The 26663-nt window shown below is 52.8% G+C and overlaps 1 protein-coding gene across 1 annotated transcript; it reads left to right on the top strand.

The window, feature by feature from the left end:
* Window positions 1-1070: 1070 nt before the first annotated feature.
* Window positions 1071-26056, top strand: NCLIV_034170 (hypothetical protein; the record flags this gene model as incomplete). Its single annotated transcript, XM_003883613.1, has 28 exons — window positions 1071-2180; window positions 2382-2522; window positions 3171-3544; window positions 3782-3849; window positions 4152-4861; window positions 5288-5557; window positions 5999-7147; window positions 7704-7916; window positions 8552-9271; window positions 9790-9894; window positions 10383-11321; window positions 11705-12075; window positions 12464-12467; window positions 13001-14737; window positions 15040-15969; window positions 16359-17126; window positions 17529-17861; window positions 17985-18428; window positions 19084-19335; window positions 19644-20352; window positions 20873-21054; window positions 21556-21642; window positions 22077-22333; window positions 22917-23079; window positions 23503-23811; window positions 24412-24822; window positions 25282-25435; window positions 25944-26056. 28 exons carry the CDS (start codon window positions 1071-1073, stop codon window positions 26054-26056), a joined length of 13023 nt encoding a protein of 4340 aa, XP_003883662.1.
* Window positions 26057-26663: the final 607 nt, after the last annotated feature.

Genomic DNA, 26663 nt, shown 5'->3' with positions numbered 1-26663 from the left:
TTCGCCGACGCAGCCACCTGAGCGTTCCAGCCAGCGCAGACTCCCCCACGCACCAGCCACATGATTTGAAGAGCAAGGAAACGGGAAAGTGTGGCGGTGGTGGCGCTAATGGGCCCTCGGCCTGGAAGGATACGCCACTCTCGGAGGCGTCCGAACCAGGCGCTGGAGCAGTTCCCGCTGCACACTCCGATGTAAGCGGAAAGTGTGTATGCCACAGCCGCTGGCCCTCGGCAAAGGGTCGAGGTCGTGGATCGGCCTCAGCGAGGAGGATTCCACAGATGATCGATGAGGGCTCCAGAGCGCACTCGATCCATGGGCAGCACCCGCCGGAAGAGGCATCCGAAGATGTCTTCAAAGCATGGATCGCAGAAGGGGAACGGAAAGATCAGTTGAAACACACAGGAACAGACCTTCCTCCGAGGCATGTGGACCATCCATTCGTAGCGGGTTTTTCTTCGCCACCGGGGAATGCGCTCCGCGGCATCGAGAAGAGGATTTTGTCCAGCTTCTCATCGGGGAGTCCAAGCTTGTGCTCGCGAATATCGTCGGCAACGAGTACGAAAAAGGCTTCCAGCGTCACTGCGGGCAGGTTGGAAACTTCCTCTTTGGAGGAAATTGAGGAGGCTCTCTTCGGCTGCCCAAGCCCCGGGAGCACACGACCCGAGACCCGACAGTCAACGGCCGGCACCTCCACGCAGTCTTTTCATCGCAAACCACGTACTCCACTGCGCTGCGGCTGTCGACTCCCGTGTCGCAGATCCGCAACACATACGGGTTTTCTCCGACAAGCGTCCTACCAAGTTCGTCAAGATCCTCTCCCCAGAAGTGACGCGGCGATGGTCCACGTCGGTCGACGACGTCTCTTTTCTGCGGCGGCCGGCGCTGGCAGTGTCTCGAGAACGTCGCCCGCGAAAGCTACTGAAAGGGGTAAACGAGCCTTGGCCGAAGACGACCCGTGCTCTGCACGGGTATCCCCCCCAGAGCTGACGACAGCGGCAACTGATTCGGCCAGGCCTTCTCGTTCAGCAACGCGTTGCGCCAGTAGGAACGAGCACGGAGCGTCAAACCACATGCCGTGTCCAGCCGCGGAAACCGAGTACAACACGCCGCTCTTCGCGTTCGTGGAGGGACAGCTTAGTCTCAGTCTCGAGGACTTCGACGACCCGGATGTGTACGCAGATCCCTCTCCGGAAGAATGGGTCCGTCGTTGCGCTAGCCGGAGAAGGAAGGAGGCTCTGTCCCGGCAGAGGGCCTCCGACAGTAACGAGGGCGTAACTCACTCTTGCGCGGCTGCCACTCTGTCGCGCGATGGTTCGGCGAACCAGCCAGATAACAGGCACTGGTTGAACACTGGTGTTCCGGAACCTGCATCGCGACGGCGCTCCGAAGGCAGTTCTGGGACTGCTGCTGACAGCAATCACGCTCCACAAGAAAACACGCACAGAAACTCCCCGAAAGGCGCTGTAGGACAGCTTGGGGGAGTCCCTCTCAAGGACGAACACGCGATGAATGCAGGCTCTGAGCCACTGCAGTTTGTGGAACAGTGTTCGGAGGATGCCGACGTGCTGCATTTTCTTGACGGCGACTGGCGGATGACACCTTGCTGGGTTCTTGACTACTTGAAAGCCGAGAAGAAATTCAGAGTTCGGCTGAAAATAAACGGGACCGAGAAAACTGTGCACCGTCTCTCTCTCCGGTTCGGCAGTGAAGATCCAGTGAGGTGCCAAGAAAGAGCGGACAGGTGTCGACGAAGGCGGGACCAGATGCGCCTTCGCCAGTCTCTCATCAACCTCATTCACGGTCTTCAGGACTGTGAGTTCCCGCCTCTCGGCATGCAAGCGAAACAGCGAGTGTTGAAGCGGCTTCTGCTCAAAGGGCGAGGCCGTCTACGGAAGTTCGATCACGGATCTGCCGGTGGCCTGTTCAATGAGTTGGAAGACCTCCACATGTTCGCCATGAAGTTCTCTGCAGTCCGCCACAAAACCTTTACTCTCAATGGAACCCCTTACGCGTTTCTCACCCCTGATAAGTTGCATTCAAGATTTGGATCTCTCTTCGTTCCTCTTCTCCCTCCACTGATGAAGGAAACGGGATGTGAACGTGTTGCTGGCATGACAAGTCTCTCGAGAACCAAAGCGCTTCTCAAACGCAGTCCACATTTCAAGAAGGAAATCGCCAAGGTGACTCAAGAGCTTTACCATTGTTCTCAGCAGCACAAGAACGACGGGTTCAGGAGGTATATTAAAAGCCTTGTAGATATCGCATTTTTAGGAGAAAAGGCCAAGGCGTCTTGCACGAACTGCGATGGGCGCTGCAGGAATTTTATCTGCACTGCCCCAGACTTTGTGCCAAACGACCTGTGTTCTACTTTGCAATTGCAGCTAGTCCTTCACGTGGCGAATCGTTTCTGGGAAATCCAGGACTTTCGCTTTCTGGACATCAACCGCGGAAGGAACCGACATCGGTTCCTTCCAGGGATCATGACGCGGGCGAATCATCGCAGAAACCACACTGATCCCGTCGTAAGCTTCAACGACAACACTAACCACGCATCCGCTGGTGAACTAGCAGTGCTTTGTTTCATTCTTGCTGAACCGTTCAGGAAGACTTGCGTACGGTGACTGGCTAACCGATGCCTGACGAAGCATCGAGGCACGGAAAAAGCCGCGTGCCTGCAGTCACCTGTTGGACCACGAACACACAGATCTCGTCTCAGGAGGCACACGCACGAGAACAGGACTTCTCCTGCTCTTTTCAGCGCAAACACGCCGACTAAACAGGGAACAGGTTTCCAGGTTCTCTCTCAGAAAAAGGCGCGTGTCCAAGTTCCTTACTTTTCACTAAGGAGGAAACGGCCATGGCAGCGTTCATTGCCGTCGCGTTGCGGGTGTAACCGCATTTCGCACCTTCTGGAACCGGCATTCCCCCAGCTCCCCTCTTTTTTCGCTGCTAGCTCTTGACACACTGATCCAATCGTTGACAGGAAATGTGAATACTTCGAATTGTTGAGGGGGGACGAACCCCAGGGGGGAGGGAGGGTTCGCGTTTGCATGTTCGCTCGAAAGAAGTGTCAAGATACCGACAAATGTACACTCCACCGTTGGAGTGTGCCTCATACGCTGAGGCGAGTAATAGAAACGGAAGCCTCCGGTCTTGCGGACTGATTGTAGGCGTTCAGACTGGACCAGTTCATTCAGCATCAGCAAGACCATTGCGCAGATGTTAAAGATGTCCTAGAGGAGCATTGGCGTGAATTTATATACAATGAGACCATGGCCACACTTGGCAGTCTTGGCAGCGAGTATCAGTTCTACGTTGACGACTCGGAGAAGTACACGCGAAGCGATCTGCGCAAGATCCTCCGAAAAATTGATATCATCCTCTCGCACCACATGATGGAATTCATTCAGACCTCGATTGCCGACTGGAAACGCTTCTTCCTCTCCTTCGTCGCCGACGAAACCTACCACCCCGCTGACCCTCTGCTGATTCTTGACGTCCATGCGACAGAAAACGGCGTGCGACTCTCTCCAGATCCAGCTACGTAAGCTATAGTAAACTGGTCCTGTTAGCGAAGTGTGCGAGACCGGTTGCAGAGGCCCGAAGAGGGACGAAGTCAGAGACGAGCTCGTAGAAGGGTTGATGAGAAGAACCTAACGGGTGAACCCACGTGTGGATACGAATGGAGCGCTCTGCGCAGTGACAAAAAGGCCAGTTTACAAACATGGCAATCGATGTCTCTTCTCCCTCAGCGACTGTCCATGATGTCGTGGTTTCGCAGTGTCACTCGAGAAGTCTCCTCCCTTCTGGACTGGGTAATTGAACAGTCCAACCGAGTCACGTCTCTCGGTAAGTGAGTTGGGTGAAAGTGTGCCCTGGCCCTACAAGGGGTTTGTCTCAAGGGTTCGTTAAGTGAACGCAGGCTCTGAACGTGTCAGATACACAGATTGTGTTTCGCGAACGCTTCACCGTCCTTATCAAGTGTATACGCATATATATATATATATATATTTATATATATATATATATTTATATATATATATATATGTCTTTTGCTTATAGTTAGCAGCTTTGTGTATTGGCCGGCTTCCCTGAGGGGCTCTATGTAGCTACACCGCTGCGTGTTTACTGTCCTCTGTGCGTGTGTTCAGAGAAGGAGTTCCTGCCGTTTGTGGAGATGCAAAATCCACCATTATACGAGATTTCGGCGACGTATGAGCCGCTGAAAGAGACTCGTGAGGTGGTCCAGCGTGTGCTCCAAACGTGCCTCCGAGAGGCAGAAAATTACCTCGCTCTCTTCAACAAATTTGCCTTTTTATCAAATGATATCGCGGAACATGCAAAGAACGCTCGGGCCGGTTTTGATCCGTCCGATCTCTCGCGTGTCCGGGAATGCCTGAAGAAATACCACGCCGCAATGTTTGAAATTCAGACGGCTTGCCCGACAGAAGTGAAGTTGCAAATGATCATCTTGGATTGCTCGCATGTGAAAGAAACACTTTCGGCCAGGGCCGAAAGGCTCTGGAAGGCTGAATGCGAGAGGGTGTCTACTTTCATAGCGGATCAAGTGGCTGTTGTGATGAAAGAGTGGAGCGATCTCCATGATCGCGTCTTGACCATTCCGGCGACAGAAGAAGAGCTCGGCTCCTTGAAGACTCTCATCGCGACAATAAATGAACTGGCGGATCCACTGACGGCGAAAACGAAGTTCATTCACGAAGCCATCGACTTACTCGCCTCCTTCAACTTCTCCATCAACAAATCTGTGCATGAAGACGCCTACAGGGCCTTCAGCTGGCCTCTTCAGATCAAATCCGACCTCATCGAAACTGGCGAAATTCTGGAACAGGGACGACTTCGGGTAAATGCGAACAAGCGAGAGATTACGAAAGACAAACCTCTCGGTAGATAGGTAACGTAAAGCGATGTGATGAGCGTGACTGTGGGCTCAAACAACTATTGTGCGTGGACCGAGAACCGGTACACCTCGTTGCGTCACGTAGGAAATGTCCAGCGCACCTCCGGGCGACAGTGAGTAAACTGGATCCGTGTTTCATTGTAAACTCGACGAAAAACGAGATGCGCTGAAAGGCCAGCGGGAGACTGCGACTCCTTACAGGCGCAGCCTTGCGGACTCAACGCATGAGCTTTTTACAAGACGAATGCGACTAGGTGTCGTCGATGGTGGACCCACCTTTCGCTTTTGGAATGCATTTGAAGCAGTGCACACGTTTGTAGCTCTCCTGACATCCCGCTGTTGTCTTTTCTCGGAGTGTTCCTCGCCCAGTTTGAGGAGAAACTGGAAGCCGACAAGGTAGACTTGGAGAAGGACTTGAGCCAACTGGAGCAAGAGGTTGATTTCGTGCAGAACGAGATGACAGACTTTGAGCAGGCTATGGAGCATTACAAGCGAATCTTGCAATTGCAAGAGAAACTAACTGGTGCCAAAAATCGGACCGAAGCGTTTACGAAAGCAGAAGCTCTCTTTGGCTTGGAGGAGCTGTCAGACTACAGTCGTGTCGACGACCTCATAGATAGCTTCGAGCCTTTCAGAAAAGTACGTTTTCTGCTTTGTTTCATCTCCGTCGCAATGCGTAAATCGATTCCAGTAGAGAGGAGGCGGGCATCTGGGCATACCCATATCTCTATATATGCGTATATGCACAGAGTCCCCCGCAATTGATCGCAATACATATACACGAATGTATGCTTACATGGACATGATACATAGTTGCATATACGCACATATATATATATATATATATGTAGACATAAACGGAGCGACAGATGCACATGCGGGCACATGTGGTTACACCCGCACCTGGCCCATGTGTGCCAGTGGGGTTTTGCTTATATGCATCACCCCGTAATACGCACCTTGCCATATACATCGTTAGGAGCAGTTGGACTCGAGGAGGACGGGAGACAGCCTGGTAGTGTTGCGTTTCCCTCAGCGATCGCTCTCTGTTTCTCCCTGTTTTCGGTGTCTCTCGTCCAGTTGTGGGCGTTGGCCGTGGACTTCAAGTATGGCGAGTTGCAGTGGCTGAGCTGTACTGTCACGTCTCTGGATCCGACGGAGGTGGAGATGAGTTTGGACAAATGGACTCAGGAAGCCTACAAGTTGCGGAAGCATTTTCTGACAGAATCGCGGCCTATGCAGGTGTCCGTGGCGGATGAGTTGCATCGCGCAATTGATCGTTTCCGCCAGCATCTTCCTCTGATTCGTCCGCTGTGTAACGAAGCCTTTTTGCCTCGGCACTGGGCTGATTTGCTGCGGACCACTGGCTGCGATCTAGACATCGAAGAAGGCTTCTCCCTCACGCAGCTTCTGGAGAGTGGGATCGCCAGTCATCTCCAGACGATAGAAGAGAAGAGTGAATTGGCTCAGAAGGAATTTACGCTGAAGAGTTCCCTTGTGAAGATGAAGTTTGAGTGGAAAGCGATGCAGATTCAGCTTATTCCCTTCAGAGACACAAAAACGTGCGTCATGAAAGGCTTCGACGTGGTCCAAGCACTGCTCGAGGACCACCTCGTGCGCACACAGACAATGCGCGGCTCTCGCTTCATCCGATGCATTGACTACCAGAGCCGAGACTGGGAAACGAAACTGCTCGAGACGCAGCAGGCGCTCGACAGCCTGCAAGTCTGCCAGCGGTCCTGGATGTATCTGCAGCCGATTTTCCAGAGCGCAGATATCTCGAAGCAAATTCCACAAGAGGCGGGCCTGTTCCGCGAGGTCGATGCGCTGTGGCGGCGCACCATCGCCCAGGCGGAGGAGACGCCGGGCGTCCTGGACATTGTCGAATTCGACAATCTTCACCACGACCTCACACAGGCCAACGCGAAGCTCGCACAAATCATGAGAGGCCTCAACGACTTCCTGGAGACAAAACGCCTGGCGTTCCCCAGGTTCTTCTTCCTCTCAAACGAGGAGCTTCTGGCTGTTCTCTCGCAAACCAAAGACCTGTCGCCTGTTCAAATGCACTTGAACAAATGCTTCGAGGGCATTCATAGGGTTGCGTTCGGCGAAAACGGGACCGTAATCAACGCCATACAAAGTGCCGAAGGCGAAGAGATTCCTCTAGCGCGCCCGGTTGCTCTCATCGACGGAACCCGATTCGTCGGGGCTGAATACTGGCTTGGAGAGGTCCGACGAAACACACATCCGCGGCCTCAGTGTCGCTCGTCCACTCTTCCACGCCTTGTTTCTGCCTCGCCCCCACTTCTCCCCTCTTGTCTTTTGTGTTTCTCTTCCTCCAATTCCGCTTTTCCTTTCGGTTTCCCTCGCGGCGCCTCCTCCGCCGATTTCGCTGGCACAGGCGGTGTCCTTGAGCGCCGCCCTATTGCCCACATCTCTTCCAGTGTCGGTCCCTGTGTATACACATGGGCATGGAAAGTTCCATTATCAGTCTCCCCACTTGGGGGTCGGTTCGCACCGACGGATACGCATACGTGTCTGTCGATACCGAGGGCGAGGTCGAGGGATAGAGAGGTACCACACCAGTTGAGTTTGAGCGGCCGGGAGTTTGTTTGTTCTCACATCCAGAAGACCCTGAAGTAAACGCAGCGGACCAAAAAAAAGCGGCGCTTTACGGAGAACGAAGCGAGATGGTGTTTCGGCGTTTCCAAGCCGTTGAAACGTCCGTGGTGCATTCTCTCAATTTTCCTCCGGCGGTTGCGGTTTCGCGTGCTGTCGTGTGCAGGTGGAGAGCTCCGTTGGCGACAGTCTCCGAGGTATAATGGACGCAGCGATGAAAGATTACCCGATACGGCCCAGAACCGAATGGTGTTTATCCTGGCCAGGGCAAGTTGCCCTAACGGCCAGTCAGATTTTCTGGACTTCAGAGGTCGCTGCCGCGATCAGCGACGCTCAACTTCCGGGCTACCTGGACAAGTGCAACGATCAGCTTCAAGGGGTAAGAACGCGCAACCAGAGTCTACAGTTTTGTGGACGAGTCGGTTTCCCCCGCGCAGGGACGCGTACGGCAGCGAGATCCTTCTTCTGGCCGCAGAGACATAACAGCTGATCCGGTTTCCAAAGTCGGGTCGACACCAAAACATCGAACTGACGATGGATTTCTTCGCTGGCGGAGGGAAGGGGACCCCACTGGGATCCTACGCGGACACGCGGAGTGCCGCGCTTTCGGGGCAAAGACAGAGACTTGAAAATGGGCGTCGGGGCGAGATCACTGCGCTTGGTTCCTCGGCAGCGTGTGTGTTGAGCAGCTGCCTCTCGCATTTACCACGGGCGTTTTTCGCAATCGCGAAAACCTCCTCCACCGCGCTGAATCCCCTACAGTGACATCAGCCTGTTCACACGGACCGACGCGCTCAGAGACCCACATGTCTTTGCTCTCGTGTCCTCCTATCCTCCTTTCTTTCCTTCAAAAGGGTCAGCACACCAGTGGCTATCGTACATACTGCGTCGACTGCATCGTCTATCGGCGAGAGACTCCTTGGCGGATTGCTGGGTTTCCAGAGTGGGTGTTTCCGTGTGTGTTCCGTCCCCTCGTTTGTCACCCTGTTCGGCTTTGTGTGTGTCTGTCTCCAGCTCGTTCGTCTCGTCCGGGGAAGCCTCACGAAACTGAATCGGCTGACGGTGACGACGCTCCTGACCATCGACGTGCACGCGCGGGACGTCGTTGAGGAGCTGAAAAAGGAAAACACATCTTCCCTTTCAGATTTCGAGTGGATCGCGCAACTGCGTTTGTCGTGGCAGCTGCCTGGAAGCGTCACGCTGTTGACAGGCAAGAGAAATACAAACCCAGAGATTCAGTTGAGCATGATAAATGCGCGGATTTTCTACGGCTTTGAATACTTGGGAAACACCGAAAGACTCGTCATCACGCCGCTGACGGATCGGTGCTACCGAACGCTAATCGGCGCCTTCCACTTGCAGTACGGCGGCGCGCCTGAAGGCCCCGCGGGAACAGGAAAGACAGAGACAACCAAGGATCTCGCCAAAGCTGCTGGCATGCAGTGTCTTGTTTTCAACTGCTCCGATGGGCTCGACTACGTGTCGATCGGGCGATTCTTCAAGGGCCTCGTTTCCTCCGGCGCCTGGTGTTGCTTCGACGAATTCAACCGAATTGATGTCGAAGTCCTCTCCGTCATTGCGCAGCAAGTACACGCAATACAGCAGGCGATTCGGAACCAAGTGAAAGTCTTCTTGTTTGAGGGAACGGACGTCAAACTCGTGCCGTCTTGCGCCATCAACATAACCATGAATCCGGGTTATGCTGGACGATCGGACCTCCCGGACAACCTCAAAGTGAGCGCGTTTCCTCGCGCGCGAGTCTTTGCGCGTGGCTCAACTGCCTCGGCTCCCCCACAGAGTGTGCACCGATCTCCACGTCCGACGTTTCCGTCGCACGCTCTTCTCAGGCGGACCTGCGTGTATGTGTCCTGCGTCGAGAGTTGGCTCGGCTGCCATCGCGGTTTCAACGGTCGAGAGGAGCAACGGCATGGATATATATAAATGTATATGCTTCGCAGTTGAAACGGAATGCTCTGCGCGTTAGAGGCACTGAAGCTGTACCCCAACTCCACTGCAAGTGCATCTCCCTCTGGATGAATGTCTACAAAGATACACAGGAAGTATTGCCTACACACATCCATCTGCAGTATTTCCTGTACAGGACCGTCCGTATACGCCCAATAACCTGCATCTGTTGACACATCCGTGGGGGCATTTGTAGAAGGCGCTTTACTGTGCATGGCTTGGCGGATGCGGCGATTCGTCTGAGGCGTGCGTCGCATGCTTTCTGTTCGTGTTCCTTGAACCGTCAGGCTCTCTTCCGACCTTGTGCAATGATGATCCCTGACTCGTCTTTGATTGCGGAAGTCGTGCTCTACTCCTACGGATTTGCAGATGCGCGAAATGTCGCTCGAAAGGTGAAAACACGTTGACAGATTCACAACGCTTTGAAGCACACAGAGCGTGGCGACGACTTCAAAGCGTTTTGAAACGAAGCATAGTAGGAAGTGCACTGCGCAGATATGCAGAGACATACAGAGACGATATGGTGCGAACCGAGTAGAGTACACCCCCGCCTTTTTGTGACGATCGCAAGCATCTAACACATGTGTAACTTCGCGTGTAACGCGGGGAACACGGCCCAAATCTCTATGCGCGCCTCAAACGGTGCTCTCCACACGAATCCGTTTTAAGCTTTGTTCTTTCTCCTTCGCCACTGCGGTGTATCTTCTGCTTCCTCGGGACCGCTCGGTATCTCTCTCTTCTGCCCGAACAGCCATTCGCCCGCAACTCTCGTCGATATGTTTGTTCTTTGCAACCGCTGCGCTCCTCCCTGTTATCACGCGAAGAAAACTGTTTCCTGCTCTCCTTTCCCATCGGTGTGTGTCGCCGCGTTGCCTTCCAGGCGCTGGCCTGCCTCCGTCTGTCGTCGGAGCAGCTGTCTTCACAAGATCACTACGACTTCGGCATGCGCGCTCTCAAGGCGATTCTGACTGCTGCTGGGCATTTGAAACGAACGTTTGGTTCAAAATTTGAAGAAGACGAACTGGCCTTGTACGCTCTGGAACAAGTCAGCGTTCCAAAGTTCACACCCAGCGACACGCAGCTGTTTCGCGGAATTGTCTCCGACCTTTTTCCTGGCGTGAAGGCGGCCTCGGAAGACTACGGTCTTCTTCTCTCGCATCTCGAGCACGTTGCGAGGCAGCAGAGGCTCCAGCCCACAGAGGCGTTTCTCGCGAAGTGCATTCAACTGTGGGACACCATTAAAGTGCGGCACGGCCTCATGCTGGTGGGCGCCACGCTGACGGGGAAAACTGCGGTGCTTGAGTGCCTTGCGGCGGCGCTGGAATCCGCGAGCGAGGGGCCGGAACCATGTGCAGCAGGCGAAAGCGAAGAGGCGGCGGACCAGGGGAGACGAAAGCAGACGGAGAGGAAAAGAGGAGAGAGGCAAGGCGATGAGGAGGGAAACTGTTCGGATTCAGAGGAGGCGCGAGACGAGGACGAAGAGGAAGAAACAGGAAACGAAGAAGACAGAAAAGGGAAAGGCGCAGGACCAGGAGATCAGGAGGCAGGCCTGCAGGAGGAACAGGGAGGCCGTCGACGAGGAAGTGGAGATGGAACCACAGATCAGAGGAGGCGTGTCACTGGACCACACGAATACATGCCGTGTAAACTGTACAAGATCAGTCCGAAGAGTGTGTCGCAGGGACAGCTGTACGGAAAATATGATGAAAATACACAGGAATGGACAGACGGCGTTCTGGCGATCGCCATTCGGACCGCCTCGGGCGAAAGCGAGATCCCCGCGAGACAGTGGATTGTTCTCGACGGACCCGTGGATGCGGTAAGGAGCAACGTCGGAAAGATCTGCTGCGCTGGCAAGGAGTGCAGAGCAAATCTGGAAAAAGGGGAAACGCGCAAATCCACTGTCTTGCAAGGATCGCGGAAACCCAGAATCATCGTTCGTTGCCGTGCTGGTCCAATTCCGCACACACCGCGCGTTTTGGAGTCTCTCGCTACGTTTCGGGGGATTCCTCCTGGATTGCTCCGCCTCGGGTACAGGAGAAAGCTGCATTTTGAGGCTCTTTGCGCAAGGGCTGTCGAGCAAGGAGAAAGCGAACCGGACGCGCTTCATCTGACTCCGTTAGACACTCGCGTACAAGGCGACTTTCCTGGTTCGCTGCGAGTTTTGCGTCTTACCACCTGGCGGCGCTGTGTGTGTCTCAGGTTTGGATCGAGAACATGAACACGGTCCTCGACGACAACAAGAAGCTCTGCCTCACGAGCGGAGAGATCATTAAGCTCTCAGCGCTGACGACGATGATTTTTGAAGTCGAAGACCTCTCCTCGGCGTCTCCTGCCACTGTTTCTCGTTGCGGCATGGTCTACCTCGATCAAACGCATTGTACATGGGAACCCATGGTGACTTCTTGGATCGAGAAACAGAAGCACAAGACAGAAAACAAGTCTCTTCCTTCCTCTATAGACGACACTGAAACGGGATGGACGCTCACAGATCTCTTTCTACAAGCTGTGCCTGTCTTCCTTCAATTCCTCAAGGTCCACTGTACAACGCCTGTCGCAGTGTCAGATAACTGGTAAGAACGAAAAGGTGACGTCGCTATGCACGAATAGGTAGATAGAGAGACGGAGACGCAAGGAGAGGCGTATCCAGGTACCCCGCAAATTGGCAGCTAATGAAAAGTGTTCAATCGATAGACACGTGAGTGGTCTTTCCGTATCTACGCATCTTATATAGGTCTGGGTATACGCGTTTACGGTTTGGGGTCGGAGGCAGGCTCCTGAGGAAGATGTGCATGAGCAGAAATAGGTACTGGTGTCATTCGACCTATATGAGGAGACTTACATGGAGCTTCATCGGCGTTGGCCTCGCCTTGATACCGTACCGACTGCTTTCCAGTGGTCTCTTTTTAAGCCATGGATCTCTGTTATCCACGTACTGCCTTTTTGCACTTCTCCCCGTAGGCTGGTGCTCTCGCTTTTGCGCCTGTTTGACTCTCTTCTTGTCGACGCCCCCTCAACATCGGAGACGAAAACGTCTACAACTGAGGCAAGTCGCCTTGCCATTCTTTTTCGCAGTCGCCGTTCTCTCTCCCAGCTTCCCGGGTCTCCACGGCTTCTTGGCGTCTCTCCATCTCTTCGCGGTCTCCCCAGTCAACACTTTGTCTCTACCTTGTACCTCTTTCTTCTCTTGTGTTTCTTTTCAGTTTCTTCTAAACATTTACACGTATCCAAAACACAACACACGGTCCTTCTCTTCGGTGCTCGGGCTTGGCGGATGCTCTCCTGTTCGTCGGCTCTGCGGCCTCCCGCTGTCTCCTGGCCTCTTTATCTGCGCCTTCCAAAGGGCCATACACTGGTCTCAACACTCGAGACGAACTGGGGGGTTTTCTTATCGTTTCCCGCGTTCTTGTGCGGATCTAACTATCGCCGCTTGATTGTCTTTGCCCGCCTTTTGTGTCACTCTCTGGTCCTTTTTTGGCGTTCCTTCTTTGTTTACAGGCTTCCATGAGTGATAAAGACCGGGTGTACATGCGCGACAACCTGTTTTTCTTTGCACTCATTTGGTCCTTTGGAGCCTGTGTTGACGAATCGAGTCGGCCCCTGTTTGATGCGTTTTTCCGGCGCTGGCTTGCCGGCGCACCTCAGCTTCTTTCGGACTTCCATTTGATCACCAAAGGCCACGTCTATCAGCCCCGCCCTCAGCGGCACGGCCTGTCCGAGCACGCGTCGGTTTTCGACGTTTTCTTCGACAAGAAAGCGATGAAGTGGTTGTCTTTCAGTCTCCTCGTGCCTTCGCTTTCTTCGATTCCCAGCCATGCACAGACGTACACGCTGGTGGTCCCCACGCCCGATACAGCTCGCAATAAGCTGTTTCTGCAGACGTTTGCTCTTCACGGAGTACATGCGCTTCTCGTAGGCGCAACGGGAACCGGGAAGACGACGTGCATATCTGCGCAGCTTAAAGACCATTCGACGTTCAATCGCGAACTCTACACCTCCCTCTCTCTGTGTTTTTCGGCGAAAACGACAGCGAATGAAGTTCAAGACGTGATCGACAGTCGCGTGGATCGAACGCGGAAGACGGGGGTTTTCGCTCCGTCCCTCGGCCGCAAGTGCTTGGTTTTTCTGGACGACTTGAACCTCCCTGCAAAAGAAGTTTATGGGGCACAACCGGTTATTGAGTTGCTCCGGCAGTGGCACAGTATGGGTGGTTGGTACAACAGGAAAACGTGGCAGTTCCGCCAGATCGAAAACATCCAGTTTCTCGCCGCCATGGGAATTCCTGGCGGGAGTCGCCAGCATCTGACGCCGCGTTACCTTCGGCATTTCAATCTGCTGTATCTTCCGCCCTTTTCGCGCACGTCCTTGGTGATGATTTTTGACTCGATTCTCTCGTGGAAGTTCCGGGGGTTCGCAACCGAGCTTCAGACGCACGCAACAAAGCTGCTCGAGTCGACGATAGAGGTCTACGGCGCGATTTGCAGCGCCCTGCCTCCGACGCCTTCTCGATCGCATTACACCTTCAACTTACGGGACTTGGCCCGAGTTGTCGAGGGTCTATGTTATTGTACGAAAGACTCCTTCCGCTCCTCCGACGACTTGTCCCGTTGCTGGTTCCACGAGTTCCAGCGCGTCTTCTCGGACCGTCTCGTCTGTCGCGAAGACAAAGCGAAAGTTTTCGCGCTCCTGTCCGGGGTGCTCGAGACGAAATGCAAACGGAAATACCGCGAACTTGTCGACGCCTCCACTCCCCTGCTCTTTTGCGACTTCGTAAACCCCAAACAGCCCTACTACCAGCAAGTGACGCTCGAGAACCTTCGCGCTGTGGCCCAGAGCACGCTCGCAGAGTACAATGCGCTCTACCTCAAGTCGCCGATGAATCTCGTTTTCTTCGCGCAAGCACTGAAACACCTCACGCGCGTCGTTCGCATTCTCCAGCAACCCAAGGGAAACGGTCTCCTCGTCGGGTTCGGAGGCTCGGGGCGAAAGAGCCTCACGCGCCTCGCCACCTTTCTCGTTGGATTCGAAACGACCTCGGTGGAGGTTACGCGGTCTTACGGTCTTGCTGATTGGCGTGAAGACGTCAAAACCATTCTCGTCAAAGCCGGCGGCCACGGAAAGCCGCTCACGTTCCTCCTCTCGGACTCGCAACTCGCCAACGACGCCTTCCTCGATGATGTCGCCAACCTGCTCAATACCGGAGAGATCCCAAACCTATTCTCGACCGAAGATAAAGTGAGGGAACCGAACGACGCCTTAAAAAGGGAAACGAAGGGACAAACCTCTGAGCATCTACAAAGGGATGTCCGAGAACAGACCAACAACTCTAAACATCTACACAAAAAGACGACCGGTAGATATACAATCAATGCACAACGATAACCACTTGCATATATATATATATATATATATATATATATATATATATGGACATATCTAGGGCTAGATGTAGATATATATCTGTGTGGCATGGATTTGCGACGGACGAGACGAACTGCCTGTCTCAGTTGTTTTGCTTTCTTCCGTTGTTTGTTTAGATTGGAATCTTTGACCTGTTAAGTCGCGGCTCTGCGGGTTCGCCCTCCTCTTCCGCTTCGTCTCCGCAAGCGACGGTCGCTGCGTCGGACGGCCAGAGTTCCGGAGACTTGTTCGAGCACTTTGTGAGTAACTGTCGCCAGAATCTCCACATTATGCTCTTCTTCTCGCCGAGCGGGGAGAACCTGCGTCACAAAATTCGTCTGTTTCCGGCCCTCGTGAACTGCTGCGCGATCAATTGGTTTTCGCAGTGGAGTGAGCATTCCCTGGAGGCTGTCGCCCGTGAGGAACTGCGACCGCTTCGTTTGGGGAGTCTGTTAACCGCCCGGGGAGACACAACGACGCGCGGCAAAACATTGAGCGCAAACGCTGCCGAAGACCCCGACGCGGAAGGGGAAACTGACGCGGGCGGTGCGGGGACAGCGATCGATGGAAAAGCGGGGTACTTGCAGGCGGAAGGCGCGACGGGCGAAAGGACGGAAGAGGGAGATGTCGAAAACGGGGAAGGCCGCGAGAGCGGAATTGAGAACAGGGGACCGGGTGAAACGACAGGCAGCGTAGAAGAAGATGCGGACGTTCCTGATAGTGCATCGCAGTTATGCTCGATTTTCGCGTGTATGCAACTGGACGTCAATGAAGTGACAAACCAATATCGGCAAGAACTCCGGCGCCACTACTACATCACGCCACGGTCGTACATTGAGTTCCTAAAGCTGTTTTCCCACCTGAGTGTAGCGAAGCGTGAGGAACTGAATCGCCAGGTCGATCAGTACCGCCTCGGCCTGGAAAAAATACATTCGACTTCCAAACAAGTTGAAAAAATACAAGGGGAACTGGAATGCCTCAGACCGCAGCTGATCAAAGCCTCACAAGACACAGCCGAGCTCATGGTCAACATCGCCAAAATGCAGGAGAGCGCTGCGCTCACAAAGGTATCTCGCCGCAAAAATGGAATAGAAAGACGAGAAAGCACGAAAGCGTGGCACAGGACGGAAAAGGGCGAGAAGGCGTATACGAGGGCGAGAGATGCACTCAGGCCTGTGCTCGCGGTTAACACGGTTCTCAAAGCGGTTCATCCACGGACGTATTTCGAAGCGAATCGGAACCCAATATCCATTTCGTCTCTGGCCGCCGCCCTCAGACGCGCATACCAGGCACTGAGTGAATGTCTGTCTCTTGTTTCTGGATTCGGTCTCTTCGGTGTCTCTCGTCTCTCTAGACTCCTCTGGTGGTGCGCGGCGCTCGGCCTGTGCAGCTTGTTCTGTTTCGCTTCACGTCCTGTCGATTCGTGCGTTTAAAAAACCCTGCCTCTCCCGCGTAGGCCACCGTCGAAGTCGAAGAGGCGCAGTGTAAAACTCAGGCAGACGCTGCAGCGGAGGTGAAGGAGCAATGCAAAACCGAACTCGACACCGCCATGCCTGCCCTAACGTCTGCTATTGAAGCGTTGAAAAAACTCTCGAAATCAGACATCACTGAGTTGAACTCGATGAAAACTCCCCCCGCCGGCGTGGTCAAAGTCGTCGAGGCGCTGTGCAAGATGTTTGGCATTAAGCCGTCGAAAGTGAAGAGCGCCGACAGTATGCGCAAGGCGGATGACTACTGGACTGCTTCAAAGAAGCACTTGCTGAGCGACACCAAGTTTCTCCAGCGGCTGTTCACCTACGACAAGGACCACATCCCCGTCGAAGTCATGAACGAAATTTTGCCTTACCAAACCGACCCGGATTTTGATCCAGACGTCATTAAAAAGGCCTCAGTGGCGGCCACGAGTCTGTGCAAGTGGGTCCGCGCAATTATCGTCTATGATCAGGTGGCGAAAGTTGTCGGACCCAAACAGAAAAATCTGGAGAAGGCCGAGGCCGAGTTGGCCGTCGCCGCCGAGAAACTCGACGAGAAGAAACGGGAGTTGAAAGCTGTCGAGGAACTCCTCGGACGCTTGCTCGCAGAGCACAAGGCGGCCGAGAGCGAAAAGGAGGAACTCAAAAACCAGTTCGCCGAATGCTCCCTCAGGCTGCAAGTCGCCGAGAGACTGATCAATGACTTGGCAGGAGAAAACACCAGATGGAACGCTTCTTTCCATGAACTCCGCGTCAGACACAACACACTGGCAGACACCGAGCAGCGAAGTCGCCCTCAGGGATGGCCGTGCCGTGGAAAAATTTTACGTCTCAGAAGCACAGGGTGTAGCTGTTTCGTCGTGTGCATATTGCATACATCTATACGTATGTGTATATGCATCTATGTAATTGTGTATGCCTATTTGGATATACCAAAGTGGCTAGATCCATATGGATATTTATTTATACATATTGGTGAAGGACACAGCTATTATATGTATGTATATTTGTATATTTGTTGATCTGTTTTTTCTTGGAAGCTGGGAGTCTCGCAACTGACGCCTGTATTTTGCTCACATTGCCTTGTGTGTTGTTGATGTGCCCGAGTGCGTAGTCGCATGTCCCTTGCCTCTTGCCTCTTGCGGGTTTTTCAGGTTCGCATTCAGACGCTTCTCGGCGAGTTGCTGGTGACCTCCGCGGTAATTGCGTACTCGGGCGTTTTCCCCGCGGATTATCGTCAGCGGTGTTTAGCCAAGTGGCGAGAAACACTGGCGAAGCACGGCGTGGCGCTAAATGGGCCGTTTGACATGCAGAGGGCTGTGGGCGACTCGCTCCAAATCCAGACGTGGATCGTCAACATGCTTCCACACGATTCGCTGTCGATCGAAAACGCCCTTATTCTCTCGCTCTCGACGCGCTGGCCGATGCTCATCGATCCGCAAAACCAAGCGACGCGGTGGCTTAAAAAGACTTACCCTGACATGATTGTAAGAAGACGCGAGGCTGTGGAAAGGGAGGCGCTAGACCACAAACAACGCCGTCAAACGGAAGACACCGAAACAAGAAAGGACTTCCTGTGCGGGTTTTCCTCTGTGTCGCGCTTTTCTCAGGTTCTTCGAGCATCCGGAGATGCCTATTTCCGATCCCTGCAGATCGCCGTAGAGATGGGGAGTCGAGTCCTGATCGAACACTGCAGCGAAGAACTAGATCCGTCCCTCGACGCGCTTCTTTCGCGTGCTGTGTTCAAGGCGGGCAACATCGACATGATTCGTCTTCGAGACACGACTGTCGAGTATTCCAAGTCCTTTCACCTCTCCCTGTCCACTCTTCTCGGCAACCCCCACTTCTCTCCAGAGATCTGTGCACAGCTTACCATGCTAAATTTCTCTGTCACTCCGGAAGGACTCGAAGATCAGCTTCTTGGAGTTCTCGTGACTCTCGAACAACCCGCAATCGAGGCGAAGAGGCAAGCGCTCATTGTTGAGAGTGCCTCGAGTAAAAAACAGTTGCAGGCTCTAGAGGAAAAGATACTCCACCTGCTATCCAATGCTAAGGTGGGTCAGGCGAAGGGGAGGCGGGTCCCCTCACGCGAGTCACGCGAACGAAGAGACACAAGAGCACACAAGAGGCATTCTTAGCACGCAGCGTTCTAACGTCTCATTCCGTTGCTGCTTGTGACAGGTTGGTCAGTTCAGTGGTAAACAGTTGTAGTGACAAATACCATGTTCCACCAGTACATGGAGGAGCGCGTAGAGTGGAATCGCGCCGAGCAAGGTCTCCGCCCGCTGACAGCTCTGAATCGAACAGTTGTCTCTACCGGACCTTGGCATCGGCTGCAATCGAGTGCCGAACGAAGCATGCGCTGATCACGCAGACGAACCACAAAGTTAGGGACGAAACCACGAAGCGCAAGAGTTGCACACACTCAAGGAGAGACACGCACGCAGGACGGACTAATGCCTCCTGGTGACCGTTCCTTCGCTGCGCGTCATTCCGTTCTTCGCCACGTCCCGGCCTCTCTCGTTCTCTCTGCCAGGTTCACCCGCTCCTTCTCTTCCTTTTCCGCCCTTGCGCCTTTCTCTGTTTCTTTCTTCTTGCACGGCTTCTGTTCTCCGCTCGCCGAAGCTGCCCGCTTTCGCGCTCTCGGCCACGGAGGTACTCGGCTGTCGCCCGTGTCTGTGCCTGTGTGTCTCGTTACCTCTCTTCTAGGGTGACATTCTTGATGATCGTGAATTGATTGGAACCCTGAGCAGTTCGAAAGCAGCTTCACAAGCTATCGAAGATCGAGTGGCGGAACAGAAGAAAACCGTAGAAATCGTAGAATCGACGCGAGCGATCTACCGCCCGGTGGCCTTTCGGACAGCGCGTCTCTTCTTTGTCGTTGCTGATTTGGCCAGCATCGACAGAATGTATCATTTCAGTGTCGAGTGGTTTCTTGCCATCTTCGTCGAAGCTATCGAGGTGGGCTCAGAGACGCGAAAGGCCAAAAGGGTGTCTGACCGTCGACAAAAGTATACGTACGTACCTACGGTGTACGTGTAGAACCGGTGTGCTTCTTCTATGCAAATGTGTACGAGCAAATAATCTTACGCATAACATCACATCGGTACCTCGCCTTCCGGTGGAGGCGCCGCGATTCTCCAGCGAATCCACAACTCCGCACGCAGAGATCGAATCCTTGGCGTCGCCTTCCGTTGAGCGCACTCGTTCTGGCTTCAGCGCTCGCGGCTTGCGCCGAGTGTTTGTTGATTGAACAGGTTGCGCGGCAGACCGAAGACCCCGACGACATGCAAATGCATCTGGAAGAAATCGACCGTCAGTTTCTTTCTCTTCTCTACGAGAACGTGTGTCGCTCGCTCTTCGAGAAAGACAAACTTCTGTTTCCTCTGCTCCTGGCGTTGACGTCAATGCGAGTGGACGGCGAGCTCGACACGGACCAACTGCAACTTCTCCTTCGGGGCGGCATTACCGGCCGGGAAATTTCTGCTTCAAAGCCCGCAGGCGCTGAAGTCTGGCTAAGTGACTTGGCGTGGACGCGACTCGTGGAGCTCCAGGAGAACGCGCAGGAAGGCGATTTGTTTTCCAGCTTTCTGGATGTCTTTCAAGACAGCCTAGACGATTGGAAACGGGTCTTCGACAGCGAAGAGCCTCTCGAAGCCCCGTGGCCCGACGACCTGGATCAAAGCGCGACGGAACTGGAAAAGTGTTTGTTGATCCAAGCGTTGCGCCCCGACTGCCTGGTTAAGGCCATGCGAAACTTAGTTGAAGACAAACTCGGCGCCTTCTTTCTCGACCCGCCTGCCTTTGATCTCTCGCTCTCCTACAAGCTGTCGACGCCGGCGCGGCCTCTCGTCTTCGCCCTGTCTGCTGGTGCGGACCCAATGAACGTCATTCTGAAACTGGCGGAGACGAACAAAATGGCAAAGAGACTCGTGACACTGAGCTTGGGGCAGGGCCAAGGCCCCAAGGCGATCGCAGGTAAGTGGAGGCAAAAGCGAGACCGGACCGGAAACGGGAACAGGGGCAAAGAACGCGTCGGAACTCAGCCCCCATCAGTCCAGGGGGGAGACCTGAATGACCCCAACGAGGGGTTAAGGGGAGAGACAGTTAAATGCAAATGCAGAGGCGAAAAACCTCCCAACCCTCAGCGTAAGATAAAAGAAATCACGAGGCAGGACGGAACATCGAAGCGGGGAAAAAAGGAGATTCGTCTCGGTTGGTGTCGCGGGTGCCGTAGTGTTTCTCTCGCTGTTCTGTCTTTACCCGTTTTGCCGTTTCCATGTGTGGAGTTTGTGTCTTTCAAAGCACACTCGGACGCGGAGGGCTCTCGAGTTCTTCGTTCCCGCCGTGTTGCAGTCTCCACGTTCGTCGCCAATCAGGCGACTTTCACTTCCTCTCCCTTTCCCCTTCTCTTCGAGATTGCGTCTCGCGTGCACGTGGCACTGGGCCTTCATCTTCGCCTCCGCATCGGGCTCCACCCGCCTCGTTTTCTGTGCAGCCATTGAAACCGCAACGAGTGCCGGGGCTTGGATTCTTCTTCAGAACTGTCACCTCGGGGCCAGCTTTCTTCCTCAGCTGGAACGCATCGTCGAGGATCTGCCTCTGAAAGACAGTCATCCCGACTTCCGTCTCTTCCTTACATCCGCGCCCTCGCCACACTTCCCGGAATCGGTGCTCTTGGTACGGAGCCAACACTGAAGCACGCGGAGCGTCGCTTTCCATGCAAATGTATCTTCATCTAACTTGCCATATGTATAGATGTATAAAAAGGTATATATACATACATATATGTATACATGTTTATATATATATATATATATATGTATAAATGTATAAATGTATATATAGTTTAAGTAGGTGAGGCAGACACAATCGTTGATGCGGGGGTCTGTCCATCTCTACGGACACACATATCTCTTTACATTTGTGGTTCACGACTATGCAATCTCCTCACTTTCCGGCCGCTCCTTCCTGTACAAAAAGGTGAGAAGAGGAATATCGACGGAGGGAAGGGTATGCCGTTTCAATGTCCTTTCTGTCTGCTGTCTGTACCGGACCCTCATCACTGTATCAGGTGTGCGTCCAAAGATATGCGGATGCACTTGCTTCCTTTTTTATCAGCTGGTTTTTCCTCGCTTTTTTTCCTGCATTTCATCTCAATCTTCTCCTTGCCATTCTCAGAATAGCGTGAAGGTGACGAACGAGCCTCCACGAGGTCTTCGCCAGAACCTGCTGCGCTCGTATCTCGGCTTCGACGAAACGTTCCTCGTAAGACTTTACAGTTTTCCTTGTGGAAATCAACGAGCGCCTTTCGCCTGCGTCTCAAGCGGTACATGCGTTGCCTGGTTTCCTCCATATTGTTGATAGTTGCAGCTGTGGGAAAGCGTAACACATATATGCAGGTATATGCAGGTATATGCAGGTCTATGCCGGTATGTATTCAGGTATGTTTGTAGGTATGCCGCTTCAGCCGTGGATGTCCATCGGCACATAAGGACGGCAAAGGCTAGAGAGGAAATCACAAAGGGCGATGCAGGCATTTTATGTTTTACCTGGTGTTTCTACGAAAAGATGTGCGCATTCATAGATGACGGCCTAAACCAGAGTTTTCGACTGCAGATATAGATCCACATGAACCCTCTCTTATGCTGTTAAATAGCTTCGACATCTCTCCTCTTTTTTTCTCTTCCCTGTGTTGTCAGGAGGACCATCCCAACCCGGCGGCGTGGAAAAATGTGCTTTTTGCTCTGTGTTTTTTTCACGCGATGCTCCTGGAGAGACGGAAGTTTGGGCATCTGGGTTGGAACGTGCCGTACGAATTCTCGCACAGTGACATGCAGATTTCCATTCAGCAGCTGAGGCACTTCGTGGGGGCGTTTGATCAGATTCCGTGGAAAACCCTCAAGTACCTTGCAGCGGAAACGAACTACGGAGGACGAATCACCGACCCTTGGGACAGGTGAGAATGCCATCGTCTCCGTTTTCTCGACTATCCATCTGGTGCGTCTCCATCCATCTCAGTGTAAAGACTCCGAACGGGCTCCGTCAGGTTTTTTGCTCCCCTATAAGGGTATGTCACTCCAGTCCTAAACAGATGCAGGCGCATTCCTTTCGTATGCACATACACAGCAGTTCGTGTATAGGAATGCTCGTGCGTCGGCGTCCACGGAAACCGTACGCACGCCTGTACCTCATGATGGCCATATAGAAAATCATGTGGATATCTTTTTTCGGACAAGAAGATCCGCGTGGGTATGTTCGATCGAAAACGACCTGGTTGGCTGCAGCCCATAACCGGAGTCAAATGCAGTAAATACAGGGAATCGATCTGCCTCATTTCACTCTGTAAATATGAGCATAGGCGGAGTATATATGGAATCCGTAAGCACTGGAAAGAGAGACACACTGTGGGGCGGAGCTCTGGGTTTCCCTCGGTTCGAAGGCTGACAAGCATCCCATGTGAGAAGACGTGCGTGGGAACGTCAACATCCCACTTGCTGCTTTTTCCCCTTTCGATGCGTGGTCTGGTCTCTGTGCCTCAGACGCCTGATCAACTACCTTATCGACGACGTCTACACTCCAGGGATCCTGCAAGAAGGCTCTTGTCTCTGCGCGTCGGAGGGAATTATGGTGCCTCCCGCAACGTGTACATATGACGAGTATTTACGCTTCATACGCGAATTGCCGACGGAGGAAAGTCCTGAAGTAAGGGCCGCGAACCAGTTTTGCGCGCCAGTATAACAGGCATGTCAATGAATACAGATCTGCGTAGATAGGGGTAGACAGAAGCGAAGATTTCCTGTTCCTCTTTTCGTACAGTATCCTTTCGCTTCAATCCTGTGAATGGATGCAGGAATCCGATTGTGGTGACACGAGCGTGAACGGCGTTTTGAGTTCAGGGCATCTCCCTGTCGCTACCTCTATGCACATTTGCATACACACACGCACGCCCGAACTTATTGATGAAGTGATATATGTATGTATATATATATATATATATATATGTATATATGTACATATGTATATATATATATATATATATATATATATGTATTTGTAAATATAAATTTGTTTGTAGACATCTGAGTGCCAAGGAGCCTTCTCTTCTTCTCTTGCACTTTGCCTCAGGTTTACACACTCCATATGAATGCAAATATGTCCGTGGCGATTTCGGAGGCGAACTTCATTCTTGACGCAGTTCTGTCTCTCCTGCCTCGCACGGCATCTGGGAATTCGGCATCGGGAAGTTCTTCGACACGTGCCTCTTTGGTTGCTCAAAAGATTCAGGATCAATTGCCGGATATCTTTGATATTGCTGCTGTTGAGCAGAAATATCCAATTCGATATGAGGAGATCTTCAATACAGTGCTTATTCAGGAACTTAGTCGATACAATCGACTTCTAACAGTTATAAAGACACACTTGAAAGCGTTGCAGGTAACGCAGGTCCAGGTCCCCGTGGGCACAAAAGCGTGCAAACAGAAAACCACGAATACGAAAAACAGTTGGCAGCCTCGATTATCCTGCCGGAATATCCATGTACTTATACATACATATATATATATATATATATATATATATATATATGCATATATACCCATATCTCTCCGTATAAGCCTATAAGCGGTTGTACATAGATGAAGACAGATGGGGAGTTGGACGATTCCTCTGCTAGGCAGGTGTGAGTATGCCGGTTTCCTGGAGTGCATGCATATGTTTAGATGGCTAGCAACTGAAATCCGTATTTGACGCGTGGAGAAATCTGAGGCATATCCAGAGGGGAGAGGAGAAGCGCCTAATGCAGCCCGTTTCGTGTCGTCCATGTGGCAGCCTGCAACTCTGTGTGCTCGGGGCGTATAAGTAAGTGAATCTGTTGATTAGCGAGTTGAGTGTGTGTTTGGTATATCCAGGTGACTTCGCCGTTTGCTTGTGTCTGTCCGTGAATGTGCGTGGCGGTGTCTGTGTGCAACTTAGCTGTGTCGTTATCTCCAAGGGCGCCTCCGGCACTCCTTCTCTTTTGCTCGTCTCTTCTCTCAGGATGCAGAAAAAGGCCTCGTTCTCCTGACTCCAGAGCTCGAAGACATGGGCAACAGTTTGTCGGATAATCGGGTTCCAGGCGTGTTTTCACGTTTCGCCTATCCTTCGATGAAGCCGTTGAGTTCCTGGATAAAAGACCTAATCCAGCGTGCGCAGTTTTTTCGGCGCTGGATTGACGAAGGCCCTCCCACGTCGTTCTGGTTGCCCGCGTTTTTCTTCACGCAGTCCTTTCTGACGGCAATCCTTCAGCGTTTCTCCAGGCACGCGCACGTGCCGATCGACGAGGTTTCCCTCGATTTTGAAGTGCTTCCACCCTCGACAAAATCCGAGGACACGCGACAGGCGCCTTCGACAGGGTGTTACGTTTACGGATTGTATTTGGAAGGCGCACGATGGGACGACGAAGAAACAGTGAGGCGAGCGAGACGGCGAAATCCAGAGACATGAAAGCTTTTTCTGGGGAGTATATACTACGAGTTGGACTACTGGTTTAGATCTTGAATGACTTTGTTTACCGGATCCAAGTTCTATTGTGCTTTCCATGACCATCATGTTAAGTGCATTTAAAAAGCAGGCCGCAAGGCGGAGCTCCCTGGAAGAAAGACGGGAGAGATGCAACGCAGGCGGAAGCAGAGAACAAGGTGCCTATGCAGTTTGCTTTCAACCGTGGGAGAGGGGATGCAGAATCCGGACGGTACATCTGATTCCCTTTCGTTTTCGATTACTGGCCCCCGTACCCTCAACCCGCGCTCTGAATGATTGCTGCCTCGTTCACGTTGGCTGGCGGCTGTCTTGAAACGTCTCTCCACAGTTTCCCTCCCTCTGTGTTCTGCCTTCTGCTTGATCTCGGTTTCTCCTTCTCACCTGCAGGTAGTCGCCGAAGCTCATCCGGGTATTCTCTTCTGCGAGATGCCCATGATTTGGATCGAGCCGTGCGAGGCGTCTCGGCCGAGAAAGTGTCAGGATATCTACGAATGCCCCGTCTATAAAACAGCTGCACGCGCAGGAACATTGTCGACTACGGGTGAGGCCGCAAGAAACGCTTCATTTTACTGAGCCGGTTTCGACAGTGTATGCTGCAGCGACGGTCCCTACGCAGCAGTCGATTACTGCTGGAAGCCTAACTCCAACTCGTTCGTCAGGATATAGAGATGCATAGCGACAGAAATAGGGCAGTGTGAAACGCTCTTAGTAGATCGTTCGAAACACATCCACATTTGGTATGTGTGCATGGCGATACGCGCGCACGTATATGACAGCACAACGCGCATGTGCATCTACATGTGACTATTGATGTGTACCTACCCAGAGGTACGTGTATAGCCCTTTCCAGGTGAATCGCCGTCTGACGTGGGAGACAATCCTCATGCCGCTTCCGACGTTCGACGTCGCTGGCAAACCGGAAAGTCGCCCAAAACGCATTTCTGTGCATGCAGGTTGTATACGAAAATACGAACATGCAACGGGACATGGCACTCGAACGATCAGCGAACAATTTGAGTATTTCGCCTCTTGTTTGATGCGTTGCTCAGGGCACTCGACAAACTACGTGCTAACCGTTCGACTTCCCATCAATCCTCAACAAAGTTCAGCCGCTTACTGGGCAAAGCGAGGTGTCGCCCTTTTGCTGCAGTTGAGCACATAAACCCCAAAAATACGGTATCTCTCTCTCTCTCTATATATATATACATATACACCTGTGTTTTCGCAAACGCGAATGTGCTTACGTGTAGATTCAAACAGAAATATGTTTGGCGATAGGCACTCGCCTTGCTCTTGCGTTGCTCGGTTGTACCAAGGCGTTCACTTGTCGACTTCAAGATCGGAATACTGTGAATTTCGACAGAACTGCATGCTCATCTTTCATTCGGAGTAGTCGATGTTCTCACGGTGGTTTTCCCTGCGTTGCTCCGGTACTGTTCAGGAAACGCCGCTCCTCAATGTCTCTTCCAGTGGAACACACGCAATCTTGGTTGTGCTGTGTCTTTCTCTTTACCCGAAATGACAGCAGCCTCTGTTCCTACCTCGCACACTCACAGTGCCAAGTCTCCGAATTTCGCCTGCCTCCCTACTTTTCGCTTTCCAGAGTGCTGTGCTCACTCTCCATCCCAGCTTTTCTCGAGGCATGTAACACATTTTGTTGCGTTTTCCCGTTCGTTTTCTCCCTGTCGAGCTTCCAAAAGTGTAGTGGCATCCTTTTCTCGCACACCCACGCTGTTGTGCTTCCTACACGATTTTTTCGTGGGGAGGCG

This window comes from Neospora caninum, chromosome VIII (assembly GCF_000208865.1).
Source record: "Neospora caninum Liverpool complete genome, chromosome VIII".
Classification (NCBI taxonomy): domain Eukaryota; phylum Apicomplexa; class Conoidasida; order Eucoccidiorida; family Sarcocystidae; genus Neospora; species Neospora caninum.
This window is presented reverse-complemented; position numbering and strand designations above follow the sequence as displayed.